Source organism: Camelina sativa, chromosome 18 (assembly GCF_030686135.1).
Source record: "Camelina sativa cultivar CO46 ecotype springtype chromosome 18, ASM3068613v1".
Classification (NCBI taxonomy): Eukaryota; Viridiplantae; Streptophyta; class Magnoliopsida; order Brassicales; family Brassicaceae; genus Camelina; species Camelina sativa.
The window spans coordinates 17,697,520-17,720,470 of NC_141897.1; the positions used below are offsets into that span (position 1 = coordinate 17,697,520).

At 39.9% G+C, this 22,951-nt stretch overlaps 3 protein-coding genes and 1 pseudogene across 3 annotated transcripts; 2 read left to right on the top strand and 2 right to left on the bottom strand.

The window, feature by feature from the left end:
- Positions 1 to 129: 129 nt before the first annotated feature.
- LOC104761655 (leucine-rich repeat receptor-like serine/threonine-protein kinase RGI4) lies at positions 130 to 4,045 on the top strand. Its single transcript, XM_087499099.1, has 2 exons — positions 130 to 3,278; positions 3,369 to 4,045. Exons 1-2 carry the CDS (start codon positions 467 to 469, stop codon positions 3,827 to 3,829), a joined length of 3,273 nt encoding a protein of 1,090 aa, XP_087355225.1. The 5' UTR covers positions 130 to 466; the 3' UTR covers positions 3,830 to 4,045.
- A 4,775-nt stretch (positions 4,046 to 8,820) lies between these two features.
- Positions 8,821 to 10,003, bottom strand: LOC104761656 (uncharacterized). The gene has a single exon (XM_019240233.2). It carries the CDS (start codon positions 9,874 to 9,876, stop codon positions 9,040 to 9,042), a length of 837 nt encoding a protein of 278 aa, XP_019095778.2. The 5' UTR covers positions 9,877 to 10,003; the 3' UTR covers positions 8,821 to 9,039.
- Positions 10,004 to 11,641: 1,638 nt separating this feature from the next.
- LOC104763489 (uncharacterized protein At4g26485-like) lies at positions 11,642 to 16,957 on the top strand. The gene is made up of 3 exons (XM_087500180.1): positions 11,642 to 11,792; positions 16,370 to 16,574; positions 16,675 to 16,957. The coding sequence occupies exons 1-3, from the start codon at positions 11,642 to 11,644 to the stop codon at positions 16,955 to 16,957; spliced, it is 639 nt and encodes a 212-aa protein (XP_087356306.1).
- A 3,171-nt stretch (positions 16,958 to 20,128) lies between these two features.
- On the bottom strand, positions 20,129 to 21,703 carry LOC147923022 (uncharacterized; annotated as a pseudogene).
- Positions 21,704 to 22,951: the final 1,248 nt, after the last annotated feature.

Sequence of the window (22,951 nt, forward strand, 5' to 3'; positions counted from 1 at the left end):
TTAGCATGCCTCATCTAAAAGGTGGTTTACCACAAATAAATCCACTAACATACAACTACTGTATAAAAGAAGAAAATTATAAACACTCACTTAAAATATGCATCATTTATATATAACCCCAAAATAAATAATCGTCTTTTAGTATTTCTTTAACTCAATTTCAATTCTTTTTCTATTTTGTTCACAAAACTAATAAAATAAAATAAAAATTTAAATAAACAAAGTTAAAAAAAATTGGAAAATAATAATAAAGGAAAAAAGGTAGAGGTGCTTTTTGGGGATCGAGATCTTCGTTTGCTGCTACTCTTCTTCTACTTCTCTCTCCTTTGGTTTGCTCTGTTTTAAAAAAAAAATATATATATTTCTATAAAAACAAAGTAAAAACCAAATCCATGGGGTTCTTCGCTTCACAATCCCAACGCACTTCTCTCTCACTTCTTCTTCCTCATCCTCTCCCTCTTCACCAATGCCACGCAACCCTAGATTCTGCTTCTTCCCCTTCCTCTTCTTTCTCTTTAACTCCTCTGTTTTCTTCTTCATCCCCTGTTTCTCCATAGACGAACAAGGTCTAGCTCTCCTCTCATGGAAATCTCAGTTAAACATCTCCGGAGACGCTTTGTATTCTTGGAAACCCTCCGAATCCAATCCTTGTCAATGGTTCGGAATCAAATGCAACGCGAGAGGTCAAGTCTCGGAGATACAACTCCAAGTCATGGACTTTCAAAGTCCTCTTCCGGCGACGAATCTCCTGAAGTTAAAGTCTCTGACTTCACTAGTTTTAACCTCCGTTAATCTCACCGGTTCAATCCCTAAAGAGCTCGGAGACTTGTCGGAACTAGAAGTTCTTGATCTAGCTGATAATGTTCTCTCCGGTGAAATCCCAGTTGAAATCTTCAAGCTCAAGAAACTCAAGACTCTGTCTCTCAACACAAACAATCTCGAAGGTGTGATTCCGTCGGAGCTAGGGGAACTCGTTAACCTCGTCGAGCTTAAACTCTTCGACAATAAACTCGCCGGAGAGATTCCTAGAACCGTCGGAGAGCTCAAGAGTCTTGAAATCTTCCGTGCTGGTGGTAACAAGAACTTAAGAGGTGAGCTTCCTTGGGAGATTGGTAATTGCGAGAGTCTTGTGACTTTAGGTCTCGCCGAGACAAGTCTCTCCGGTAAACTCCCGGCGTCGATCGGAAACTTGAAAAAAGTTCAGACAATAGCTCTGTACACAGCGCTCTTGTCTGGTCCAATCCCTGATGAGATTGGTAACTGCACAGAGCTTCAAAACCTCTACTTGTACCAAAACTCAATCTCTGGTTCCATTCCTGTATCACTCGGACGTCTCAAGAAGCTTCAAAGTCTTCTCTTATGGCAAAACAACCTCGTCGGAAAAATCCCAACTGAGCTCGGAACCTGCCCGGACCTTTTCCTCGTCGACTTATCCGAAAACCTCCTCACCGGAAACATCCCAAGAAGCTTCGGAAACCTTCCGAATCTCCAAGAGCTTCAGCTCAGCGTTAACCAGCTCTCCGGTACGATCCCCGAAGAGCTAGCGAATTGCACGAAGCTAACACATCTAGAGATCGACAACAACCAAATCTCCGGCGAGATTCCGCCGTTGATCGGGAAATTAACAAGCTTGACGATGTTCTTCGCGTGGCAGAATCAGTTAACCGGAAAAATACCGGAGTCTCTATCTCAGTGCCAAGAGCTTCAAGCGATTGATCTCTCTTACAACAACCTCTCTGGCTCAATCCCTAACGGAGTCTTCGAGATACGAAACCTCACGAAGCTTCTCCTTATCTCTAACCACTTATCCGGAGCCATACCGCCGGATATTGGAAACTGCACGAATCTGTACCGGCTTCGACTCAACGGAAACAGACTCGCTGGGAATATTCCGGCGGAGATTGGGAATCTGAAAAACCTCAACTTTATCGATATAAGCGAGAATCGTCTCATCGGAAACATTCCTCCGGCGATCTCCGGTTGTACAAGTCTCGAATTCGTCGATCTACATTCGAACGGTTTAACCGGTGGTTTACCCGGTATGCTTCCGAAGAGTTTACAGTTCATCGATTTATCAGATAATTCGTTAACCGGTTCTTTACCAACCGGAATCGGATCGTTAACCGAACTCACGAAGCTTAACCTCGCCAAGAACCGATTCACCGGTGAGATCCCTAGAGAGATCTCTTCTTGCCGGAGTTTACAGCTTCTCAACCTCGGCGATAATGAGTTCACCGGAGAAATCCCAAACGAACTTGGACGTATCCCGTCTCTTGCGATCTCTCTGAATCTCAGCTGCAACAACTTCGCCGGAGTGATCCCGTCGAGATTCTCCAGTCTCACTAATCTCGGAACCCTCGACGTATCTCACAACAAACTCGCCGGAAACCTAAACGTCTTAGCTGATCTACAGAACCTCGTCTCACTCAACATCTCATTCAACGAATTCTCCGGCGAGTTACCGAACACTCTGTTTTTCCGGAAACTGCCACTCTCTGTTCTTGAATCAAACAAAGGAATTTTCCTTTCAACCCGACCCGAGAACGCGATCCAAACCCGACACCGCTCCGCCGTGAAGTTAACCATGTCGATCCTCGTCGCAGCAAGCGTCGTTCTTGTTCTCATGGCGATTTACACTATCGTCAAGGCACAAAAAGTCGCCGGAAAACATGAGGAGCTAGATTCTTGGGAAGTGACTCTGTATCAAAAACTCGATTTCTCCATCGACGACATCGTCAAGAATCTAACTTCAGCTAACGTGATCGGAACTGGAAGCTCCGGTGTTGTTTACAGAGTCACAATCCCGTCGGGTGAAACGTTGGCCGTGAAAAAGATGTGGTCAAAGGAAGAAAACGGTGCGTTTAACTCGGAGATCAACGCTCTTGGTTCGATTCGACATCGGAACATAATCCGACTTTTGGGTTGGTGTTCGAACCGGAATATGAAACTCTTGTTCTATGATTATCTTCCTAACGGGAGTTTAAGCTCTCTGCTTCATGGTGCTGGTAAAGGAAGTGGAGGACCTGATTGGGAAGCACGTTACGACGTTCTTTTAGGCGTTGCACATGCACTAGCTTATCTTCACCATGATTGTCTTCCTCCGATTCTACATGGTGACGTTAAAGCTATGAATGTCTTATTGGGCTCCCGGTTCGAATCTTACTTAGCCGATTTCGGTTTAGCTAAAATCGTCTCCGGTGAGGGAGTAATCGTTGGAGATTCGTCGAAATTGAGTAACCGTCCTCCGTTAGCCGGTTCTTATGGTTACATGGCTCCAGGTAAAATTCAGAATTTTGATATTTACGTTTATAAATTTTCTATTTGAAAATGTAGAGTTTATAACGGATATTATTTTGTTTGGTTTACAGAACATGCTTCAATGCAACATATAACCGAGAAGAGTGATGTGTATAGCTATGGAGTGGTGTTACTAGAAGTTTTAACCGGGAAGCATCCATTGGATCCGGATCTACCGGGAGGTGCTCATTTGGTTCAATGGGTGAGAGATCATTTAGCTGGAAAGAAAGATCCTAGAGAAGTTCTTGATCCGAGACTACGCGGACGGGCAGATCCTATAATGCATGAGATGCTACAAACCTTAGCCGTTGCATTTCTTTGCGTGAGCAATAAGGCAGCCGATCGGCCTATGATGAAAGACATTGTGGCAATGCTTAAAGAGATTAGGCAATTTGATATTGAGCAATCGGAAACCGATATGATGAAAAAAGGAAAGAAATGGCAGCCGCAACCGTTACCACCAGAGAAAATTGTCAGTACTCCTCGAGGTTCATCTAATTGTTCGTTTGCTTTTTCCGATGAATCCGTATAAAAGAAAACTACACAACGTCTACTACGATTAGGGTGATAACATTTTATAAAAAAGTGTGTGAATATTTGTTGTCAATGATTTGTTAGAATCAGGAAAGGGAGATCTAAGTTTAGCTTATTATTTTGGTTTGTGAGTTTTAATTTTATTTTCTTGCAAACGAGTTGAAGATTGTAAAGTACAATAATTGCAATAGATTGGAAGTGATTTATTTTGTTATTATCTTATATAAGTTGAACAAAAATAATTAGAGATAAACCGAAAATTCATAGATCCAAGAATAATGCATATTCAATCCAATTTGTCTGACCATTGCAGAAATAAATTTGTTGTATATGCGCGTGCATAGTGCGTAGATAAAAGAGGAAGAAGAGGATTAGTTTCATCGACCCACAATTATATTATCCAAAAATAGAACATGTTGAGTATATTATTTATATAAAATTTTAAGGTATTTGTTTTTGTAATTTTGGAGGATTCAAGAAATAAAAACTGGAGGAAAAAGGCCGGGAGTGTTTGGAGTTATATACATAGGAAAGATTCGTTCTTCTTTATTCAATAATCTAGTTATATAAAATCTTTTGGATGTTTGCTAATTTTGTGAAATTGAGAAGAGAGGCTTTCGACGTGGGATCACGTGGACCCACGCGCCACCCCATCACATGATCATGTGTTGTCTGAATAACAATGACTTTCCAGCCAACGATCACCAATTTTTATCATCTTACATACAATAAATATGTATATATTTTGGTTTCTATATATAATATAAGATTGAAGATGATGACTCGAGGCTCAAATAACCTTTTTAAGCTAACAAAAAAAAAAAAGTTTGTGTGTACACAATAATAAGAAGTGCACATGCCTAAACCAAATGTAAGAACGACAGTTTTCAGTTTTGCGGGGTTGCTTTTTGTGTGTTTATGTTTGTCTATTTAAGTTCAAGACTTTTTGACAGCGACTTCCGAAAATTAGTCTGAATTTTGAGTTTTGTCAATCTGCGGCCATTATAGTGCAAAGAGTAATATTATCCTCACATTTTTTAAAAAGAAAATGCCAGGAGTAAAGTTTAGTTTGTATTAGGGGTGGGCATTTCGGTTTAAATTCGGGTTCGGTTTAGGTTCAGGGTCCATCACGAATGGTCGTGGTATTAGTGGTTAATTTTTCGTATTTGGAACAACTATGACGAAAGCATACGAAATCAGCATTAGAAAACTTATATGGAACTATTTGTGTAGTTTGGACTTTGGACAGTTCCCTAAGATATTTATTCAGCATTAAAAAATGAATATGAAAAGAAAGGATTACGAAGTCTCGCAACAGACAGAAGCAACCAAAAGCTTTATAATGATGATTATGCGGAATGTACGGGAACCACTTCATGTGTTCGATCCATGTACTGTGACATACTAACAATTACATCATCTCATGATTTTCAAGTCATGTGCCCCCCCCCCCCCCCCCCCAATGCCCCATGCATGCATGAGTTTCTCCAAACTTTAATTTTGATATGAATTAACCGGGTGTGTATACTATGTACGATTATAACCGATCCAAATACATCATACATAAATGGGTTTGAAACTCGCGGCCCCGTTAGGCCTGTTATGAGAAAATGAGCCCGCTTATTCACATACAATACAATTGAGTAAACCAATTCGCGATAACTAAAGTTTAGATTAATTAACCGATTCTTTTGTTGTGCCCTTTAACTTGAGGGATACGTTTCTCAGGTGGTTACGGGTTATTCACATCATACATACCTACAACAAAACAAACACAATATGCCTACTTTCACTCATTCATACATGCATTATTAGTTTTTTTTTCAATGTACATACTTTCCTAAATCTATTATACAACAAACTATATATAATAGGGTTCAAATATGAAAAATTAATCCATATGATCCACATATATAATATAATATGTAACTATGTATGATGATTTCTGTTCTTTAATTAATTCATTTGAATATTTTGAGCTTTTTCGCTTAAAATTTGCATATATTTAATTTATATTGTGCTTATATTTTTCTCAATCTTAATTAAATCATTTTGATTCAACATGTTGAAACTTCTATAAATTAATATTCTATAAATCAGTATATCTATACACTAGAATTAATTTTAGGTCCTTTTACTTTAGCTTTTGTTTAGAGATTTTGCTACGACTTAAGGCTTTTAATCTTATACAATCAAGTTTACATGCTTGTCCCGCGTAAGCTAGTTGAGCTTTAGCCAATCAGTTCTAGCTTCACTTTAAGTTAAAGGCTTTCAATTAAAGAACAACTCCATGTTGTGAGACTTTTTGTAAAGGTATAGAGATAACACAACACACAAAAACTACACTTGGAACGCGCCAAACAAACGCTTTCAATCAATCTTATAAAAGCGCTCGTTTCTTACAAGACTTAAAAAACAAAGCTCACTCTCCTATCTATCTAACACCACCATGTGTAGATCTAAAAGAGTATACCACCCACACTCACCTTCAAAGCTTTTGTACTTGCTTGAAGGTTTACAAAACTCACAACTTTATCCCACGAGTGTTAACTCTTTTTTCGGCTAGCCCTCGTCATTTTATAACCCCACACACACGATCTCTAACCTAGATCTTGTGTATCCTAACTAAAAAGAAATATTCCTTATCCCTAAGAGAATATCTTCCCTTATCCCAACTAATCAAATATACTCTTAATATCTTCAAGTATATCTTGATCTCTTATTCCTTCCTTCTCACGCACCTTGTCATTGTGTCCACAATATTTCTCCACGTCAGCATATGAGCCCTCTGAGACACTTCACAGCTGCTTGTTCCCTTCAGAGCTCTGTTGCACTTTCAATCTCCCCATTTTTTACTGAACTTGTCAAACAAGCATCCATGCATTTAACCGCATTTAACCTGGCAATGTCTTCTTTCTTACATTTTCTTCACTTAGTTCCTTAGCCAACAATGCAATGTTCATCTAAGCGTATCTCTCTCGGCAGACAACTCACTGTTATCTTGAGTCTTTTGCACAATGGTCTGAATAAGAAGACTTATCTGATCTTCCAACGACAAACCTGCCTCTTCCCCATCTGAGTCTGACTCAATTGTCTTGTCAATGTCTTCTTTCAACAACAGAACTTCATCTTCTTCATCTTCCTCGATTACTCCCAGCAGAGCCACAAAATTGTTCACAATTTCACCTTTGTTATCTTCTTCATCAGAATCACTTTCACTCCATGTGATGTAGGACTTCTGATTACTTCCTTGGGAGGGGCAATCAGTCTTGGTATGACCAAAACACTTGCATCCATAGCATTGTAGAGAGTGCTTCCGTTTGTTGTTTGGACACTCAGCCTTGTAATGACCATATCCTTCACACTCAGCACACTGACGTTCTGACTTATCATTCTTCCTGAAGCCCTTGACAGGATCTGCACTTGCAAGTGATGGAGTTCCCTTCCGCTGCCTCTTTCCATCTTGCGAAAATACTTCTTAACCAACAGACCAACCTTTTCTTCGTCTTCAAGCTCCTGCGATTCAACAAGCTTCTGTTCTTCTGCAGCTTTAAGAGCAAATGACTTATCATTCATTTTCTCTTTCTTCTTTAGTTGCATCTCAAACGCCTGCATCATCCAAACAACTTGATTGTACTTGAGTTCGTCTGAATTCAAAGACACATCAATAGCAGATCTGTGCGGCTGAAACTTGTCAGGTAGACTTCTGAGAAATTTCTTGACCAACTTCTTGTCCTTGTATCGTTTACCCAAAACAACAAATTCTTGAGCAATACCACTCAACCGACTACTGTAATCCGCCACAGATTCGGTTTCAGTCATTTGAAGATTCTCAAAATCAGATGCAAGATTGTCCAACCTCGTGCGCCTAACTCGAGTAGTTCCTTCAAATGTGACTACGAGAATGTCCCAAGCCTCTTTAGCCGACACACAACCTTGAACTTGATTGAAGATATCTCTTGGCAGAGATTTGAAGATGACTGACAGGGCCTGCGAATTGTGCTTGGCTTCAGCCTTTTCTTCAGCAGGCCACTTCTTTCTATGTTTTTGCACCAATTCACCATCTTCATTCTTCTCAGTTGGATGCGTCCAACCATCCTCCACTGCAAACCAAGCTTCCATGTCGATGCTTGAGATTACTTGCTGGATCGAGACTTTCCAGTAACCGAAACATTCCAGATCCAGTTTCAATAGCCCTTGTAACGTAACAACCTCCAGTGATTTCTCCATACCCTAGTCGCAAGATCTCACCTGTTGAAAAATATATCAGAGTTTTATCAGGTGTCCGCTCTGATACCAATTGTAAAGGTATAGAGATAACACAACACACAAAAACTACACTTGGAACGCCCCAAGCAAACGCTTTTAATCAATCTTATAAAAACCCTCGTTTCTTTCAAGACTTGAAAAACAAAGCTCACTCTCCTATCTATCTAACACCACCATGTGTAGATCTAAAAGAGTATATCACCCATACTCACCTTCAAAGCTTTTGTACTTGCTTGAAGGTTTACAAAATTCACAACTTTATCCCACGAGTGCTAACTCTTTTTTCGGCTAGCCCTCGTCATTTTATAACCCCACACACACGATCTCTAACCTAGATCTTGTGTATCCTAACTAAAATGAATTATTCATTATCCCTAAGAGAATATCTTCCCTTATCCCAACTAATCAAATATACTCTTAATATCTTCAAGTATATCTTGATCTCTTCTTCCTTCCTTCTCACGCAGCTTGTCATTGTGTCCACAATATTTCTCCACGTCAGCACGTCGCGCCACGTCAGCATATCAACCCTCTGAGACACTTCACAGCTGCCTGTTTCCTTCGGAGCTCTGTTGCACTTTCACTTTTTACTTTGAATATAATTCTTTTGATTACTTAAACACTTAAGGAACCAACATAGGAATTTACTGTGAGATCCTTGTTCTTTGAGATTGTGTCTTGTGGATCAAATATGGATAAGATTTTAGTAATCTTGTAGCATGTTGGAATAAGGGATTATAATATATGGCCTTATAAGAATTATCTCTTTGACTCATTTAATTACACCAATCATAATTACTAATCTATCTTACCAATACAGAACAGACTCTTATCTCGGTTCTTGCACAGAGTCTATTGAATCTTGATTCCTCTTTACATCTTGTGAATGGGCAAAATAAGAGTGGCAAAGCTAGAAAATTTGAAGATGACCGCTGTTCTTCACCATCTTTTAGTAGTGCAGTTCCGAGAAACTAAGCCACCGGCTGGTGGACTGGTCAATTGAAGCTGACAACTCCCATGCAGCCAATACGAATAAGGAACAAAGCCAAGAACAGCTTTCACTTTGAACTTACTTCTGATTTCATAATCTATCCTGTTGCTGGTCACTTGTCTTCTGAGCTCAATTATATGATTTACAGGCAAGAAGATCGAATTTGAAATCAAACGGATCGGTTCTAGCCTAGTCTTACTGTTTCTTAGCGAAAACGGCAAGACACCTTGTGTGGCAATCTTTATGTCGGCAAACCAGAGCTCTACGAGAAGATTCTCAAACCTCACATTTAGTTTCTTGTTTGGGTTGGTGAAATTCAACTGCAACAACATATCACCGTTGAAGTAAACGGGTGACTGGAAGAGAATGGTGTTGAGCTTTGCATTAGAGATGTCGAAAACAGGGGTTCTTGGTCTGACGGCGAGAAAGAGAATCAAAGTAGCAATCCCAAAGACTATAAGAAGTATGCTGAAGATAAAACACAAAGCTGCACCACACCAGATCCATGGACTGGTTCGGGTTGTTCTTAGCTGCAAGAGAACCAGCGTCTCGTGTAAAGGCTGTGTTTCGATACCGTCTAGCTTAGGCGTTGTAGGGCTATTCTGGCGAGATAAAGGTGATTTAGACACAATCACTTCGGTAAGAGCTATTGGTGTTGTACTCGGAGTTGAATTTGTGCTTCTTGGAGTTGTTCTCCATGGTGTGTTTATTGGAGTATACCATTTTGAAGACGGCGTTTCCCATGGAGGTGTTTCGGACGGTTGCGGTGGATGAAGATTTGACATGGGTTTTTTATGTCTTGATAGCTTGTTGAAGAACTAGAAGAGGAAGAAGGTCTATGGAGTTTAAGCTAAGATGTGTTGATGGTGTGAGGAGAACTAAGATGTGTGTTGAATGAAAGGAAATTTTGGGAATGTGTAATGGTGTTTGGTTTAATAGAAAAAACAAAAGTTAAAAGTTAATATTAATTTTTTTTTTATAAAGAGAGATTGTGAGTGGGAAAAAAGGAGGGAGCTTTTCCTTAATGGGATGGGTTTTGTTTTGTAGAGTTGCACCATGCATCATTTTTGAAACTTTTTTGCATTTATTTATTGAACTTTATTGTATACAAAAGATGGAAACATATATGTTAATATATAATGTAATATTAAATATATAATTTTTAGTTGTTTTACTAATACTTTGGATTATCTTACGATATAGCCTTAAATAAATAAATCATTTAAGCTACGTAATTAGAATGCGTATTGCTGCTTTTGAGTTTCGATATGATTTGAATCAGGTTTTTTTTTTTGTATTCTTGATCTTTTCTTTTTGATAATGTTAGTGTCGTTAGGTGTGGCTCCCTAAACACTTCATCACTAAGGAACATCGTTTCTCTATAAAGTGCATGTTGGGATTTTATTTTTGTCCTTTCAACAATGGTTGTTTATTTCATGTTTCTCGTTTCCTAAAAAATAAAGAGATAGTCCCTTTGAAATCTGAGATCAAATTATTTGAAAAATCTAGTTGAATTGTCTAGAAGATTTACTGTATTTCACTATAGGTTTGCAATTAACAGTAGTTACGTTTATTCAATACTCCTTTCGTTTTTTAATAGTTGATTTACTAGAATAATTTTTATTCTAAATTATATGATGTTTTAAGTCTAATGTAAATTAATTAGTTTTTAATTGTTTTGGGCTCATTATATTTTGTACATTATTTTATCACTGGTTGAATTTTCTTTACATTTTAATTAATGTTTTACTTTTGAAGTATTAGTTAATTCAGTTCTATGATTTTGAGCTTGCAAACCATATGCTCAAAATTTGCTTCAAAATTTGCTACAAAATATTCAGTAAACAGCATTGTTAGTTTTTTATGGTACACTTTAATTATGTTGGTTATTTGATTTTTAAGTTCACAACTTGATATAGTAAAGAAATTTCAAAAACTACTAATGAGATTCTAACATATACCCAATATATCTTATTACTATATAGAGCTTAATTTTTTTTTACTATATAGAGCTTAATTATAAATTCAAAGTTGTTCTTGAGTCGTTTATTTCAACGGGAATATGCTATTGCAATTGCACATCACCAATCCGAACAAGAAAGGAATTGTGCGGTTTGACCATATTCATGTCGAGCTCTGGTTTGCCATGGAAGAAATTGTATATATGTATATACTTCTGTTAGTGTAATAAATTTCGGGAAAAATAACAAATTACAACACTGTCTTTTATGCTCGCATCGCATGTTGGAACTTCATAATCATAGGGTTGATTTAATTCGTATGTTGGAAATTAACATTCACATTTGAAATTAGCATTCCAAAAGTATTAATAACGCTGGTAAAAAAAAAAGAAGGTTTAAAACTCTCTCAAGATGTATATATGGCAGATGAATGAGAATCGTGAATGCATGTTGAAAGCAAATAAATACTCACAAAGTTCGAAGAGCCAAATTAACACAGAGAAAAAACTCTTTGATCCATGCATTCATATCCGTTTATAATTAAACTATATATAATGCATGGTGAAAGCAGCATATGCATGAAGACGAGATGGAGGTTTCTCAAACTTTATACTGTAGTCATTACAATAATAAACATCAAATACTTCTGGTCGGAGAAGGAGACTTTTCCTTTTCTCTATGCCTTGCCAGAGCCTTTGGTACGGCTACTAACATCACTGCAACTTCTCTAGATACTCGAGGTAGCTACATATATCATTCATCTGCAGCGTATCGACATAATCTGATCTCTATAAAATCATTTTATAGTATTGAGTGTAGAGAATATGAGTTGTGTGTATTAACATAGGTTCGTACAGAGATATATATATACAAGAATGTTATGGGAGGATACTCTAGGTTAATCTAATTATAGAACATTCCTAAAGCTAATCAATCAAAGGTTGTGTCTTGATTGCATATCTCAATCATATCGTTGACGGTGATTGCGTATCTGTATCATATCTCTAACACACCCCTTCAAGATGGAGGAACTTGTGTCACTCCAATCATGTGTCGGAGCTCAAGATAGTTATTCCAAGTTCGGTAAACAGATTGCAGACCCAGTTTAGCTCAGCGGAAGTGTTGGCGACAGCTCGATATTCAGCCTCCGTTGATGATCTAGCGACGCCTTTCTGTTTCTTTGATGTCCAAGAGATTGGATGTCGACCAAGATAGACTACATATGCATTGGTGGAGACATAATCATCTGAGTCTCCGGCCCAGTCAACATCTGAGAAAGCGTGGAGAATGAGTTTGTTCGTTGCAGAGAAGAAGATGTCGTGTGTGAGCGTACCAGCCAAATATCGGAGGATGCGCTTGGCAGCTTGCCAATGGGCCTCTGTTGGTTTGTGCATGAACTGTGAGAGTCTGTTGACAGCATAGGCAATGTCTAAACGGGTGAAGGCAAGGTATTGTAAGCCGCCTATTAACTGACGGTACTTGGTGGGATCGGCTAACAGAGCACCGGTTGTGAGAGTCAGCTTGGGAGAGGAAGCCATCGGTGTCATCACAGGTTTGGCATTTGTCATGTCGTAACGATGGAGGAGATCAAGGATATACTTCCGTTGGCAGAGATGGAGGCCTTGTGACGTTCGGTGAGCTTCAATACCAAGGAAGTAGTTCAGGTCCTCTGCGTCTTTAACGGAGAAACGTTCAGCTAACAAATGAAGAATGTTTTGGATGCCCGCTTGACTGCTTCCTGTGACAAGAATGTCATCAACATAGACAAGGAGGTAAATAAATTCATGGCCAACTTGGAGCACAAAGAGAGATGTGTCGGACAAAGAGTTGCGGAATCCAAGGCTGATGAGAAAATTGCAAAGTTCGTTGTACCACGCACGTGGTGCTTGTTTAAGTCCGTAGATGGCTTTCCGAAGGCGACAGACATGATCCGGGTAATCAGAGTCGATGAATCCAGGTGGTTGTTCCATGTAGACCTCCTCATCGAGAGTTCCTTGGAGGAAGGCGTTATTGAGGTCGAGTTGTTGAATAGGCCATGATCTTGTGACGGCAACATCAAGGACTAACCGAATCGTTGTGGATTTGATGACAGGACTGAAGGTGTCAGTGTAGTCACTACCGTACTCCTGGTTAAATCCTTTGGCAACAAGACGTGCTTTACACCTGTGATGGGAACCATCAGAGTTAAATTTGTTTTTAAAAAGCCACTTACAACCAACGACATTGAAGTGGGGTTGACGAGGTACGAGCTCCATGGTCTGATTGCGGGCAAAGGCAGTGATTTCGTCGGAGAGAGCACCTCGCCACTTCTTATCCTCAAGAGCTTGTTTGACAGTTTGGGGTTCAGCCGGTATACTTCGGGAGAGAGCAGCTTCATAGTTATATTTTGGATTTGGTTTTGAAATCTGGTTTTTCCGACGAGTGACCATCGGGTGGTGATTTGCCGGCGGTGGGTCAACGATGGGTATTGGAGCCGGCTGTGGTGTCGAAGTCGTAGAAGAAGAGGTCGTGGATGGGGACTGATCCACTTGCGTTGTTGGGCTTGGTGGAGGTCCAGAACTGTTATGGGCCGAAGATGGGCCCGAATTGGAATCTGAAACTGAAGTCGTGGCCGAAGGTGATGAGGGAAAAATCGAGTCTGCTGTTGAAGTCGATGTTGAGTCCGGTATTGACAAGTGAGAATCCGAGTTTGCGGGTCCCAATGAGGTGGCTGTATGAGAGGCGAGAGTGGTGGTGTTTCAGGGAGTGGATGGGTTGTTGTGGTCGGTGGTGGCTGCTGAGAAAGTGGTATGGTGGTGATTAGCGGAGAGGGTGACGGAGGTGTCGGGTCGGAAGTGAGAGACGGTGGATTGGAGCGGTGGAAGGGGAAGGAGTGTTCATCGAATTTGACATGGCGTGTAACATAGATCCGATTGGAGCTTGGTTGAAGACACAAGTAGGCGCTTTGAGATTGAGAGTAACCGATGAACACACAAGGTGTGGAACGATCTTCGAGTTTGTGGTTGTTGTATGGTCTCAGCCACGGGAAACAAAGACACCCATAGACACGAAGTTTGGTGTAGTTAGGGGAGGTGCCAAATAGAAGCTTGAATGGTGACTCCATGTTGAGAACCGGTGTTGGGAGACGGTTGATTAGATAGACTGCAGTGGGAAACGCGTAAGACCAGTATGTTTTTGGCATGCCGGCATGGGTGAGGAGCGTGAGTCCCGTTTCGACGATGTGACGGTGTTTACGCTCTGAGAGTCCATTGTGTTCTGGTGTGTGCGGTGGAGAGGTAAGATGAGAGATGCCCGTATCAGCAAGGAATGAGCGAAGAGCAATGAACTCACCGCCATTGTCCGAGAAGAGAGTCCCAATTTTTGCATTGAATTTGTTTTCAACCAGGGCTTTGAAGGTTTTGAAGGTTTCACGGACATGGGATTTGAGTTTGAGAGGGTAGAGCCAGGTGTAACGGGTATAATGATCAACTAGGACAAGGTAGTATTTATAATTGTCAACAGAAAGTATAGGAGAGCTCCATAGGTCGGTAAAGATGTATTCAAGGGGACGGGAATAGGTGATAGAGGTTTGGGAAAATGGTAATTTGTGTGTTTTTTTAATGGCACAGTCTGAACATAGAGAAGACTGTGAGTTTGATTGAGTACAAGGTAAAGAAAAACTGGAAACAATTTTATTGATAACTGAAAGAGAGGGATGGCCGAGGCGGTGGTGCCAATCGGTCATGGTTATTGTTGGTATGGTGGAGGCGAAGAAGGATTGGATGGTAGATGGGGATAGAGGCCACTCATACAGCTCATCCTTGGTCTTGCCTTGGAGCAACGGGACCCCGAGCTGAGATTCTTCACCTGAAAGTAAGCTGGAAAGAATTCAACAGAAACTTTATTAGCATTGCAGAGTCTGTAAACAGATATAAGGTTTTTGCGGATATGAGGTACACATAAGACACTTGTGAGAGATAAAGGACGAGATGAAGAAGGTAATGAGAGGGAGCCAATATGTGTGATAGGAATACCCGAACCATCACCAAGAAGAACCGCGTCGTCCCCTTGATATGGTTGATGCACAGCCAAGTTGGCAAAGTCACTGGTCATATGATGCGTAGCACCACTGCCCAGCAACCATGGGGTGGAGTTGTTGGATGGCATGACAGCCATGTTTGCTCGAGGCTGCCAGGGACGAAATGGAGTTGGAAGCAGACCATTAGTTGCGACCTGTTGGTGTTGCTGGAGAAAGGTGCAACGTTTGGCACTGTGGCCGAAGACACCACACAGTTGACAGCGACCCTGGTACCCTTTGGAGAGACGGTTGTCGTGGCGTTGTGGCTGAGAGTGGTGTTGACTGTTGCCAGCGTTCCAGTGTGTTTGGTGGCGAGGATTGGACTTGCCTTGATGTGAGCGGGAGCGGGTTGCAGCAACGTTCGCTGTGATGGGGACAGCACTAGTGAGGGATTTGTTCATGGCGAGCAGTTTTGCCTCCTTGTTCAGGAGTTTCTCATGAACTTCTGTGATGGTGGGTGGCGTGTCACGACCCTCCATTTGGTCGATGGCGGACTTGTACTCGTCAGGGAGACCATCAAGAAGAAACTCGATCTGAGCTTCATGTTCGACAGGCTTGCCAAGCAGAGCGAGTTGGTCAAATCGTGTGGTGAGGCCTTGTAAGTATACATCAATCGATTGATCACCTTTTGTGTAGTGTTTGAGTTGGATTCGAAGTTGTTGGATGTGTCCCCAACTCGGATTGGCATAGGTAGCATTGATTTTCTTCCACATCTCGGCAGCAGATGTGGTTTTGGAGACGACTGACTGAATGGAGGAAGAGAGAGTACCAAGGAGGGCACTGTAAATGAGCTTGTCCTGACGTCGCCACTTTGCATAGGCTGGATTCGGTGTTGATTGCTCATTGACGACGGTGGTCTGATCGGATGGAACAGAGGATCCGTCGAGAAAGCCAGCGAGATCGTAACCATCGAGGAGTGAGTGGACTTGAAGACTCCACGTCATGTAGTTGGAAGCCGTGAGTTTGGTGATATTCACCATGTTGATGTTGAGGAGGCCTGAGGTTGTGTCGACTGTTTCAGCAGCCATGGCGAGGGAGAAAGAGATGTAGAGGGAGATAGACGATAAAGAATTAGAATATTTAGGAAAGGGGAAAAGAATACTATTGACACGTAAAAGGTGATTGCGTATCTGTATCATATCTCTAACATTGAGATCATCATTCTTTGTTTGTGTTTGTATTTTCCCTTATATGACGAATACAATACTATTGACACGTAAATTTGCGGTTAATTCAATCTTACTCTTGTTGTTGTTGTAGTGGAGTTAGAGCTAAAGTACAAGGATGCGAAAAATAATGTAGAAGAGTTGGAGAGACTTGGATGCACTGTCGTCCACGGTGTTAATGTGCACTCCATGAACACAGATTATCGTGTCGTCAGATCGATTCTATATGATAGAATCATCTTTAATTTTCCTCATGCAAGGTTTCATTTTGGTCGCGAACATGAGATCCACACCATCATGTTCGTAATTTTTGTTTTTTTGTATGGTACATAGATGTAGTTTTGCAATTTTTTGGTGTAGTAAACAAATGTTTGTGTATACTTGTGAGTGAGGACACAGGAAACACCAAGAAGTGGTGAGAGCATTTTTGAGGAGTGCTAAAGAGATGGTTAAATACTACGACGGAGAGATTCATGTGACTCATAAGACGGCATATCCCTTTGCCAGTTGGAATATAAAAGATTTGGGTTCAGAAATGGGTTTGTTGTTTTCCAGAGAAGTGGAGTTTGGCACATGGCAATATCCGGGTTACTCCAACAAGAAAGAAAGTGGAATTGGCTGTGACACAAGCTTCCCTATTGGAGAATCTTCTACTTTCATGTTTAGGAAATGGTTGCTTTGAGATTCGAATAAATAAGTGAAAGCAGAACTAATCTTAAGATTTCGTTTATCCACGCGAACAAGCCAAGCTCAAGAGTTTCCTAGACACCTAATCAGAATATTTTCATTATTTCTGAAAATTATTAAAATAAACAAATCGTGATATCTTATTTCCTAATGTATTTTTTACTAAATGAACTAATTAATCTCATTCTCATTAATCTGATAAAATGTACATAGTATGTCTTATATACACATCCTAACCTGGTTTACACAATGAAGTAGAACCAGAATAAAATAGAGATTGGAACCGGTTTATACTGTACCAGTGATTAAAAGGCAAATACACTACAATAGTCCCCCTCAAGATGGGACAAAGATATTGACAAGACCCATCTTGCCTAGTAAGTAGTGGAACAGAGCAGGATGTAACGCTTTGGTAAACGGATCTGCAACTTGTTCCTAAGAACAAACATGAATCAATTGAAACCAACCTGCAAGTAACCGTTCTCGAACACTGTGACAGTCTTTTTCTATGTGCTTTGTGCGCTCATGAAAGACTGGGTTGCGAGCAATATGGATCGCAGCTTCGTTGTCACAGTAAAAGAAAGTAGGCTTGACAAGACGAACCTGAAATTCTTTGAGGAAGAACGATAGCCACATGAGTTCATCAGAGGCAAAAGATAAACTTCGGTATTCAGCCTCCGCCGAGGATTTAGCAACAACCTGTTGCTTCTTAGACTTCCACGAGATAAGAGAAGAACCCAAGAAGAAACAGTAGCCATTAGTAGATCGTCTGGAATCCAAGCACGAACCATAGTCAGCATCCGCATAACCGATGAGCTGCAATTCAGACTTGGAGGAGTAGAACAAGCCTTGACCCACTGTTCCTTTGATATATGCCAGAATAGTGTGTAAAGCTTGCCAATGATCTTTCCGAGGAGCCTCTGAATACTGACTCAGCTTATTAACAGCAAAGGTTAAGTTAGGTCTTGTGATCTGGAGATACATCAGACGACCAATGAGACGTCTATAGGACTTAGCATCAACAAAAGCACCTCCTGTATCTTTCAAAAGTTTGATGGCAGGATCAAGAGGAACATGAGACGGTTTGCAGCCCAACATACCAGTATCATCTAACAGATCCATAGCATACTTTCGTTGACAAACGGTAATTCCAGAAGCTGATCTTGCGATTTCCAGACCTAAGAAATATTTCAAAGGCCCCAAATCACGAAGTTTGAAATGAGATTTGAGCTGTTCCTTCAGAAGATCAACCTTTGCATCATTATTACTGGCAATGAGAATGTCATCCACATACACCAGGACACACATGAAAACTGTCCCTGTGATCTTAAAAAAACAAGTGTGATCGCAATATGAAGTGGTAAACCCCAAAGTGATAAGAGTAGTAGAAAACTTAAGGAACCACTGTCTAGAAGCTTGCTTAAGACCGTATAGAGACTTTTTGAGCTTGCAAACTGCATTGGGAGGAAAGTCCCCCTTACTTGATGCATAGCCAGGTGGTAACTTCATGTATATCTCCTCATCAAGATCACCGTTTAAAAAAGCATTAGATATATCAAGTTGAGTTAGAGAAAACCCATGAACGGCCGAGATATCAAGGAGTAGCTTAACAGATGTGAGTTTGGCAACATGAGAGAAAGTTTCATGAAAGTCAACACCTTCCTCTTGTGTGTAACCCTTAGCAACTAACCTTGCTTTATACCGTTCAACACTTCCATCGGCATTAAACTTGATCTTGAAAATCCACTTACAACCAATCAGAATCTTATTTGGAGGCAAGGAACAGATCTCCCAAGTACCCGTCATTTCCAAAGCATCAATTTCAGTCCCCATGGCACCACACCAAACCTTATGTTTCTTTGCCTCAGTATAGGTTCTGGGTTCAAGTTCTTTATCAATGGAGACTAAAAAAGAATAATAAACTGGAGAGAGTTTACCATAAGATAGATATTGGGAGATTTCGTGTATGGTTGAGGACCCTACTGAATGACAGTAGTAATCCTGAAGATAAGCAGGTGTTTTTGTTCTCCTGTGAGATGTGTGAGTAGAAGACTCAGGAACATCAGTTATAGGGTTAGCAGAAGGCTGAACCTCTACAGAAGGGGAAGATAGAGAAGTATCTTCACCAGATAAGTCAGATGACACATGAGATTTTTGAATCAGATCAGGAAAAAAGTCTACATTAGCTGGAGAGAGATCTGATTTTACGAAAGTAAAGAGCTCTTCGTGGAACACCACATGTCTTGAGATAACGATATTGTTACTCTCAAGATCAAGCAGCTTGTATCCTTTGTATCCAGAAGGATATCCAAGAAAAACACAAGCCTTAGCTCTAGGATCAAATTTATGTCTGTTCTTGGGAGAGGTAGAAGCATAACAAAGACAACCAAAGATTTTAAGTTGAGTGTAATCTGGTTGTTTCTTTGTGAGAACCTCAAAAGGACTTTGATTATCGAGAATAGGAGCTGGTAAACGATTAATTAGGTGAACTGCAGTGAGAATGCAATCACCCCAGTAAGAAATAGAAATGTGAGATTGGAATAACAAAGCTCTAGCTACATTGAGGATATGTTGATGTTTTCTTTCCACAACAGAATTTTGTTGTGGAGTTTCAGGACAAGAATGGAAAGATTGGATGCCTTTAGATTGGAAAAGATCTTTGAAATTAAGTTCTGGAGCATTGTCGGATCTAACCCCCTTAAGATTGGTTTCATATTGAGTTTCTATCATCGTAACAAAGGTTGGAAAAATTTGTAAAACATCAGATTTCTGTTTAAGAAGATAAACCCAAGTTGCTCTAGAGCAATCATCAACAATAGTGAGAAAATATTTAAAACCATCATGAGTAGGAACTGAGAAAGGCCCCCATGTGTCTATGTGAACGAGATCAAAAGGTTTATCACTGATGTTATTATGAGAAACAAAAGGAATATGTTTTTGTTTTGAAAGATGACAGATTTTACAATGAGAATCTGAATTATTCTTCTGTTTAGGAAAATCTAAAATGTTTTGCATAGGTAACAACTTAGACATAGAGGGATGTCCTAGCCTTTTATGCCACAATTCATGACTAGAGACAACATTAGCAAAAACGGGAATATTATTTAGAGGGATACCTGACAAAGAAAGAGAATCAATGTCCAAAAAATAGAGGTTTGCCACTTCTCTACCCTTCCCAATCATTAGGCCCTGAGTACGATCCTGAATTTCACAAGAATAGTCATTAAACCAAACCCCATATCCTAATTGTTTAGCAAGAGAGCTGACACTAAGAAGGTTGAACTTGACAATGCTCACAAGGCCGCCATTAGGTAAGGAAACAGTAGTGTTTGTGAGGATAGTAAGATTGAAAAAAGAAGTTTTATCATGACAAATGTGATGCGAAGCTCCGGAGTCCACAACCCAAGTGTTAATAGCAATGGCATTGCTATTAACAGAACATACATAAGGCCTAACATTTCCGGAAAAAGAACATAGGATAGAGGGGTAAAACTTACCGGAAATGGGGCAAACTGTTGAAGAAGAAGGTTTGGAAACCGAGACAGAGTGAACTTCAGGTTTGGTGATGGTGCTTGGAGACTGAAGCTTGGTGCTAAGGTATGACATGAGTTGTTGAATTTGTGTTGGAGTAAGATCATCAGACCCAGTGCTGAGAGTTTCTGTACTTTCACCAATTGCTACATTAGCCAAAGCCGGAGTAGAAGAAGATCCTCTATGTTTCGACTTGAAGTGAGCCGGATAACCAACTCTTTTGTATTATCGCTCAGCAATGTGTAAATTGGCTTGTCTTTCCTCTGATAAGCTGTATCACCACCATATGGTTGTCCTTGTCCTGAAGTAACTGCATTTGTTTGAACTTGAGTGTTGGATACTTGAAAAGCAGTAGGATCAACACTAGAGTGAGAAGGTAGACGAGCTGATTTCTGATTGTCCTCTTGATCAAGTAGATTGTAAACCTCAGACATAGTAGGCAGAGTTTTCTTCATCAGAATCTGACTCCTAACCGTATCATAGTTATCATTGAGTCCCATAAGGAAGTCTATGACACGATTGATTTCTCTTTCTATGATTAAAGCTTCAACAGAGTGAGCTGTAGCTTGAAGACTGCTTAATTCTGCCCATAAAGACTGAGTGTGTGTGTGTGATAAGAGGATAGAGTCATACTGCCCTGACATAGAGAGTGAATCCGCTGGCGAATCTTGTAAAGTCTTGGCAAATTGGATTTGTGAAATCGTGTGTGGAGATCCTTCCAAATATCCGATGACTTCTTGATGTAGAGGATACTTGTGTAGATCTCTGGAGTAACACTATTCAACAACCAGGATTTGACCATGCTGTTGCACCTAGACCAGATCTTGCAGTACGGATCATTTTCATCAGGTTGCACAATAGAGCCATCTAGAAAACCAAGTTTGTTCTTAGCCTCTATACTAGTAGTCATAGCAACCACCCAAGTTCCAAAATTAGTTCCATCTAACAGACTAGCAGTCAAAACTAATCATGGATGATCTGCGCTATGAAGATGATAAGGACTATGAACATTATCTGGTGAATCTGATACCTCGAAGTGATGTGGAGAACCTTTGGGAAACATCGCTCGAGTTTGATTGATTTCCTGAACATCGGAGTCGCGACGAGCTTGAACGGAACCATATGGTAGCTCGCGAGATCTCAGCGATGTGGTTTGTGGTGGATCTGGTGAGATAGATCTGTACTTCGACTTGCAATTTCATTTTCCCATTGTTGACTGTGAGAAATCAGATCAAACGAAGAAGAGATTGATGATCGAAGTCTGAAGAACAGAATCTGAAACGGTTTTGCGGAAGAAGTGAATGAGAATTTTTCCGAGAAATTTTTTTTTTGGGAATCGAGATGAGAAAATTAGTTATGATCGTGATTTTGCTCTGATACCATTTTACTAAATGAACTAATTAATCTCATTCTCATTAATCTGATAAAATGTACATAGTATGCCTTATATACACATCCTAACCTGGTTTACACAATGAAATAGAACCAGAATAAAATAGAGATTGAAACCGATTTATACTGTACCAGTGATTAAAAGGCAAATACACTACAATAGTATTTTTAGTATTTATTATAATTTTGAAATTATATAAAATTATCTAGATAATGAAATTAAATTTATATAACTCCAAAATTTGACAGAGAAATCACATTTTTATGAAACTAACACTAGGTTGCAAATTTCATTGGTTCAAAATATTATTTGGACACTAGATTTTATTAAAGAAATATGTAAATCAACTCAGACGGGTAAATGAATCGGTAAGAACAAATCAATGCATCTTTTCTGTTAGTAAAATTGCTAATTGGCGTGGTATATGGTACCCAATTGAAAACAAAAGAGGGTTTGATTCTTGTCGCCAAAATGGTGCATGGATAGAATATTGAATGCACTTCGAATTACATAAATAATCACACAGTCCGAAGAGACGGATTTCAAAACCAAACATTTAATACTACTATTTTAGTTTGCATATTTGATTTATCTATTTTCTTGTGTGTATATAACAGCATTGTGTGAAAATGGAAAAACATTGAGATAAAATGAAAACTAAAAAGTTAAGAGAATACAGCAATAGGCAAAAGATACTTCTGGTTGGAGAAGGAGACTTCTCCTTTTCTCTATCTTCACTAGTATCACCTTCGATACTATTCCACTTCCAACTCTTATTCTCATCGAAGATAACATCCCTACTAACCGTTATTCTTCTTGTTGTTGGATCAAGAAGTCGATATGCCTTTGATCCCGGCTCTGTCCCGAGGTACACTAACGTCTTTGATCTGTCATCCAATTTCTTGAGATGTGGTGTCTCTACACTAGTGTAACCAATGCACCCGAACACCCTAAGGTGATTGATATTCGGTTTCTTTCCCTTTAGTGCCTCATAGGGTGTATGTTTGTTCAAAGCTCTAGTTGCGACTCTATTAATCAAATATGTCGCATGCCTCACTGCTTCTC

Excerpts from the sequence above, each read along its gene's own strand:
- LOC104761655 (XM_087499099.1), top strand. The coding sequence starts at position 467 with ATGCCACGCAACCCTAGATTCTGCTTCTTCCCCTTCCTCTTCTTTCTC. Across the intron at positions 3,279-3,368 it reads TTATGGTTACATGGCTCCAG|AACATGCTTCAATGCAACAT; the intron begins GTAAAATTCAGA and ends TTTGGTTTACAG.
- LOC104761656 (XM_019240233.2), bottom strand. The coding sequence starts at position 9,876 with ATGTCAAATCTTCATCCACCGCAACCGTCCGAAACACCTCCATGGGAA.
- LOC104763489 (XM_087500180.1), top strand. The coding sequence starts at position 11,642 with ATGGAGGTTTCTCAAACTTTATACTGTAGTCATTACAATAATAAACAT. Across the intron at positions 11,793-16,369 it reads AACTTCTCTAGATACTCGAG|TGGAGTTAGAGCTAAAGTAC; the intron begins GTAGCTACATAT and ends TTGTTGTTGTAG. Across the intron at positions 16,575-16,674 it reads CATGAGATCCACACCATCAT|GAAACACCAAGAAGTGGTGA; the intron begins GTTCGTAATTTT and ends GTGAGGACACAG.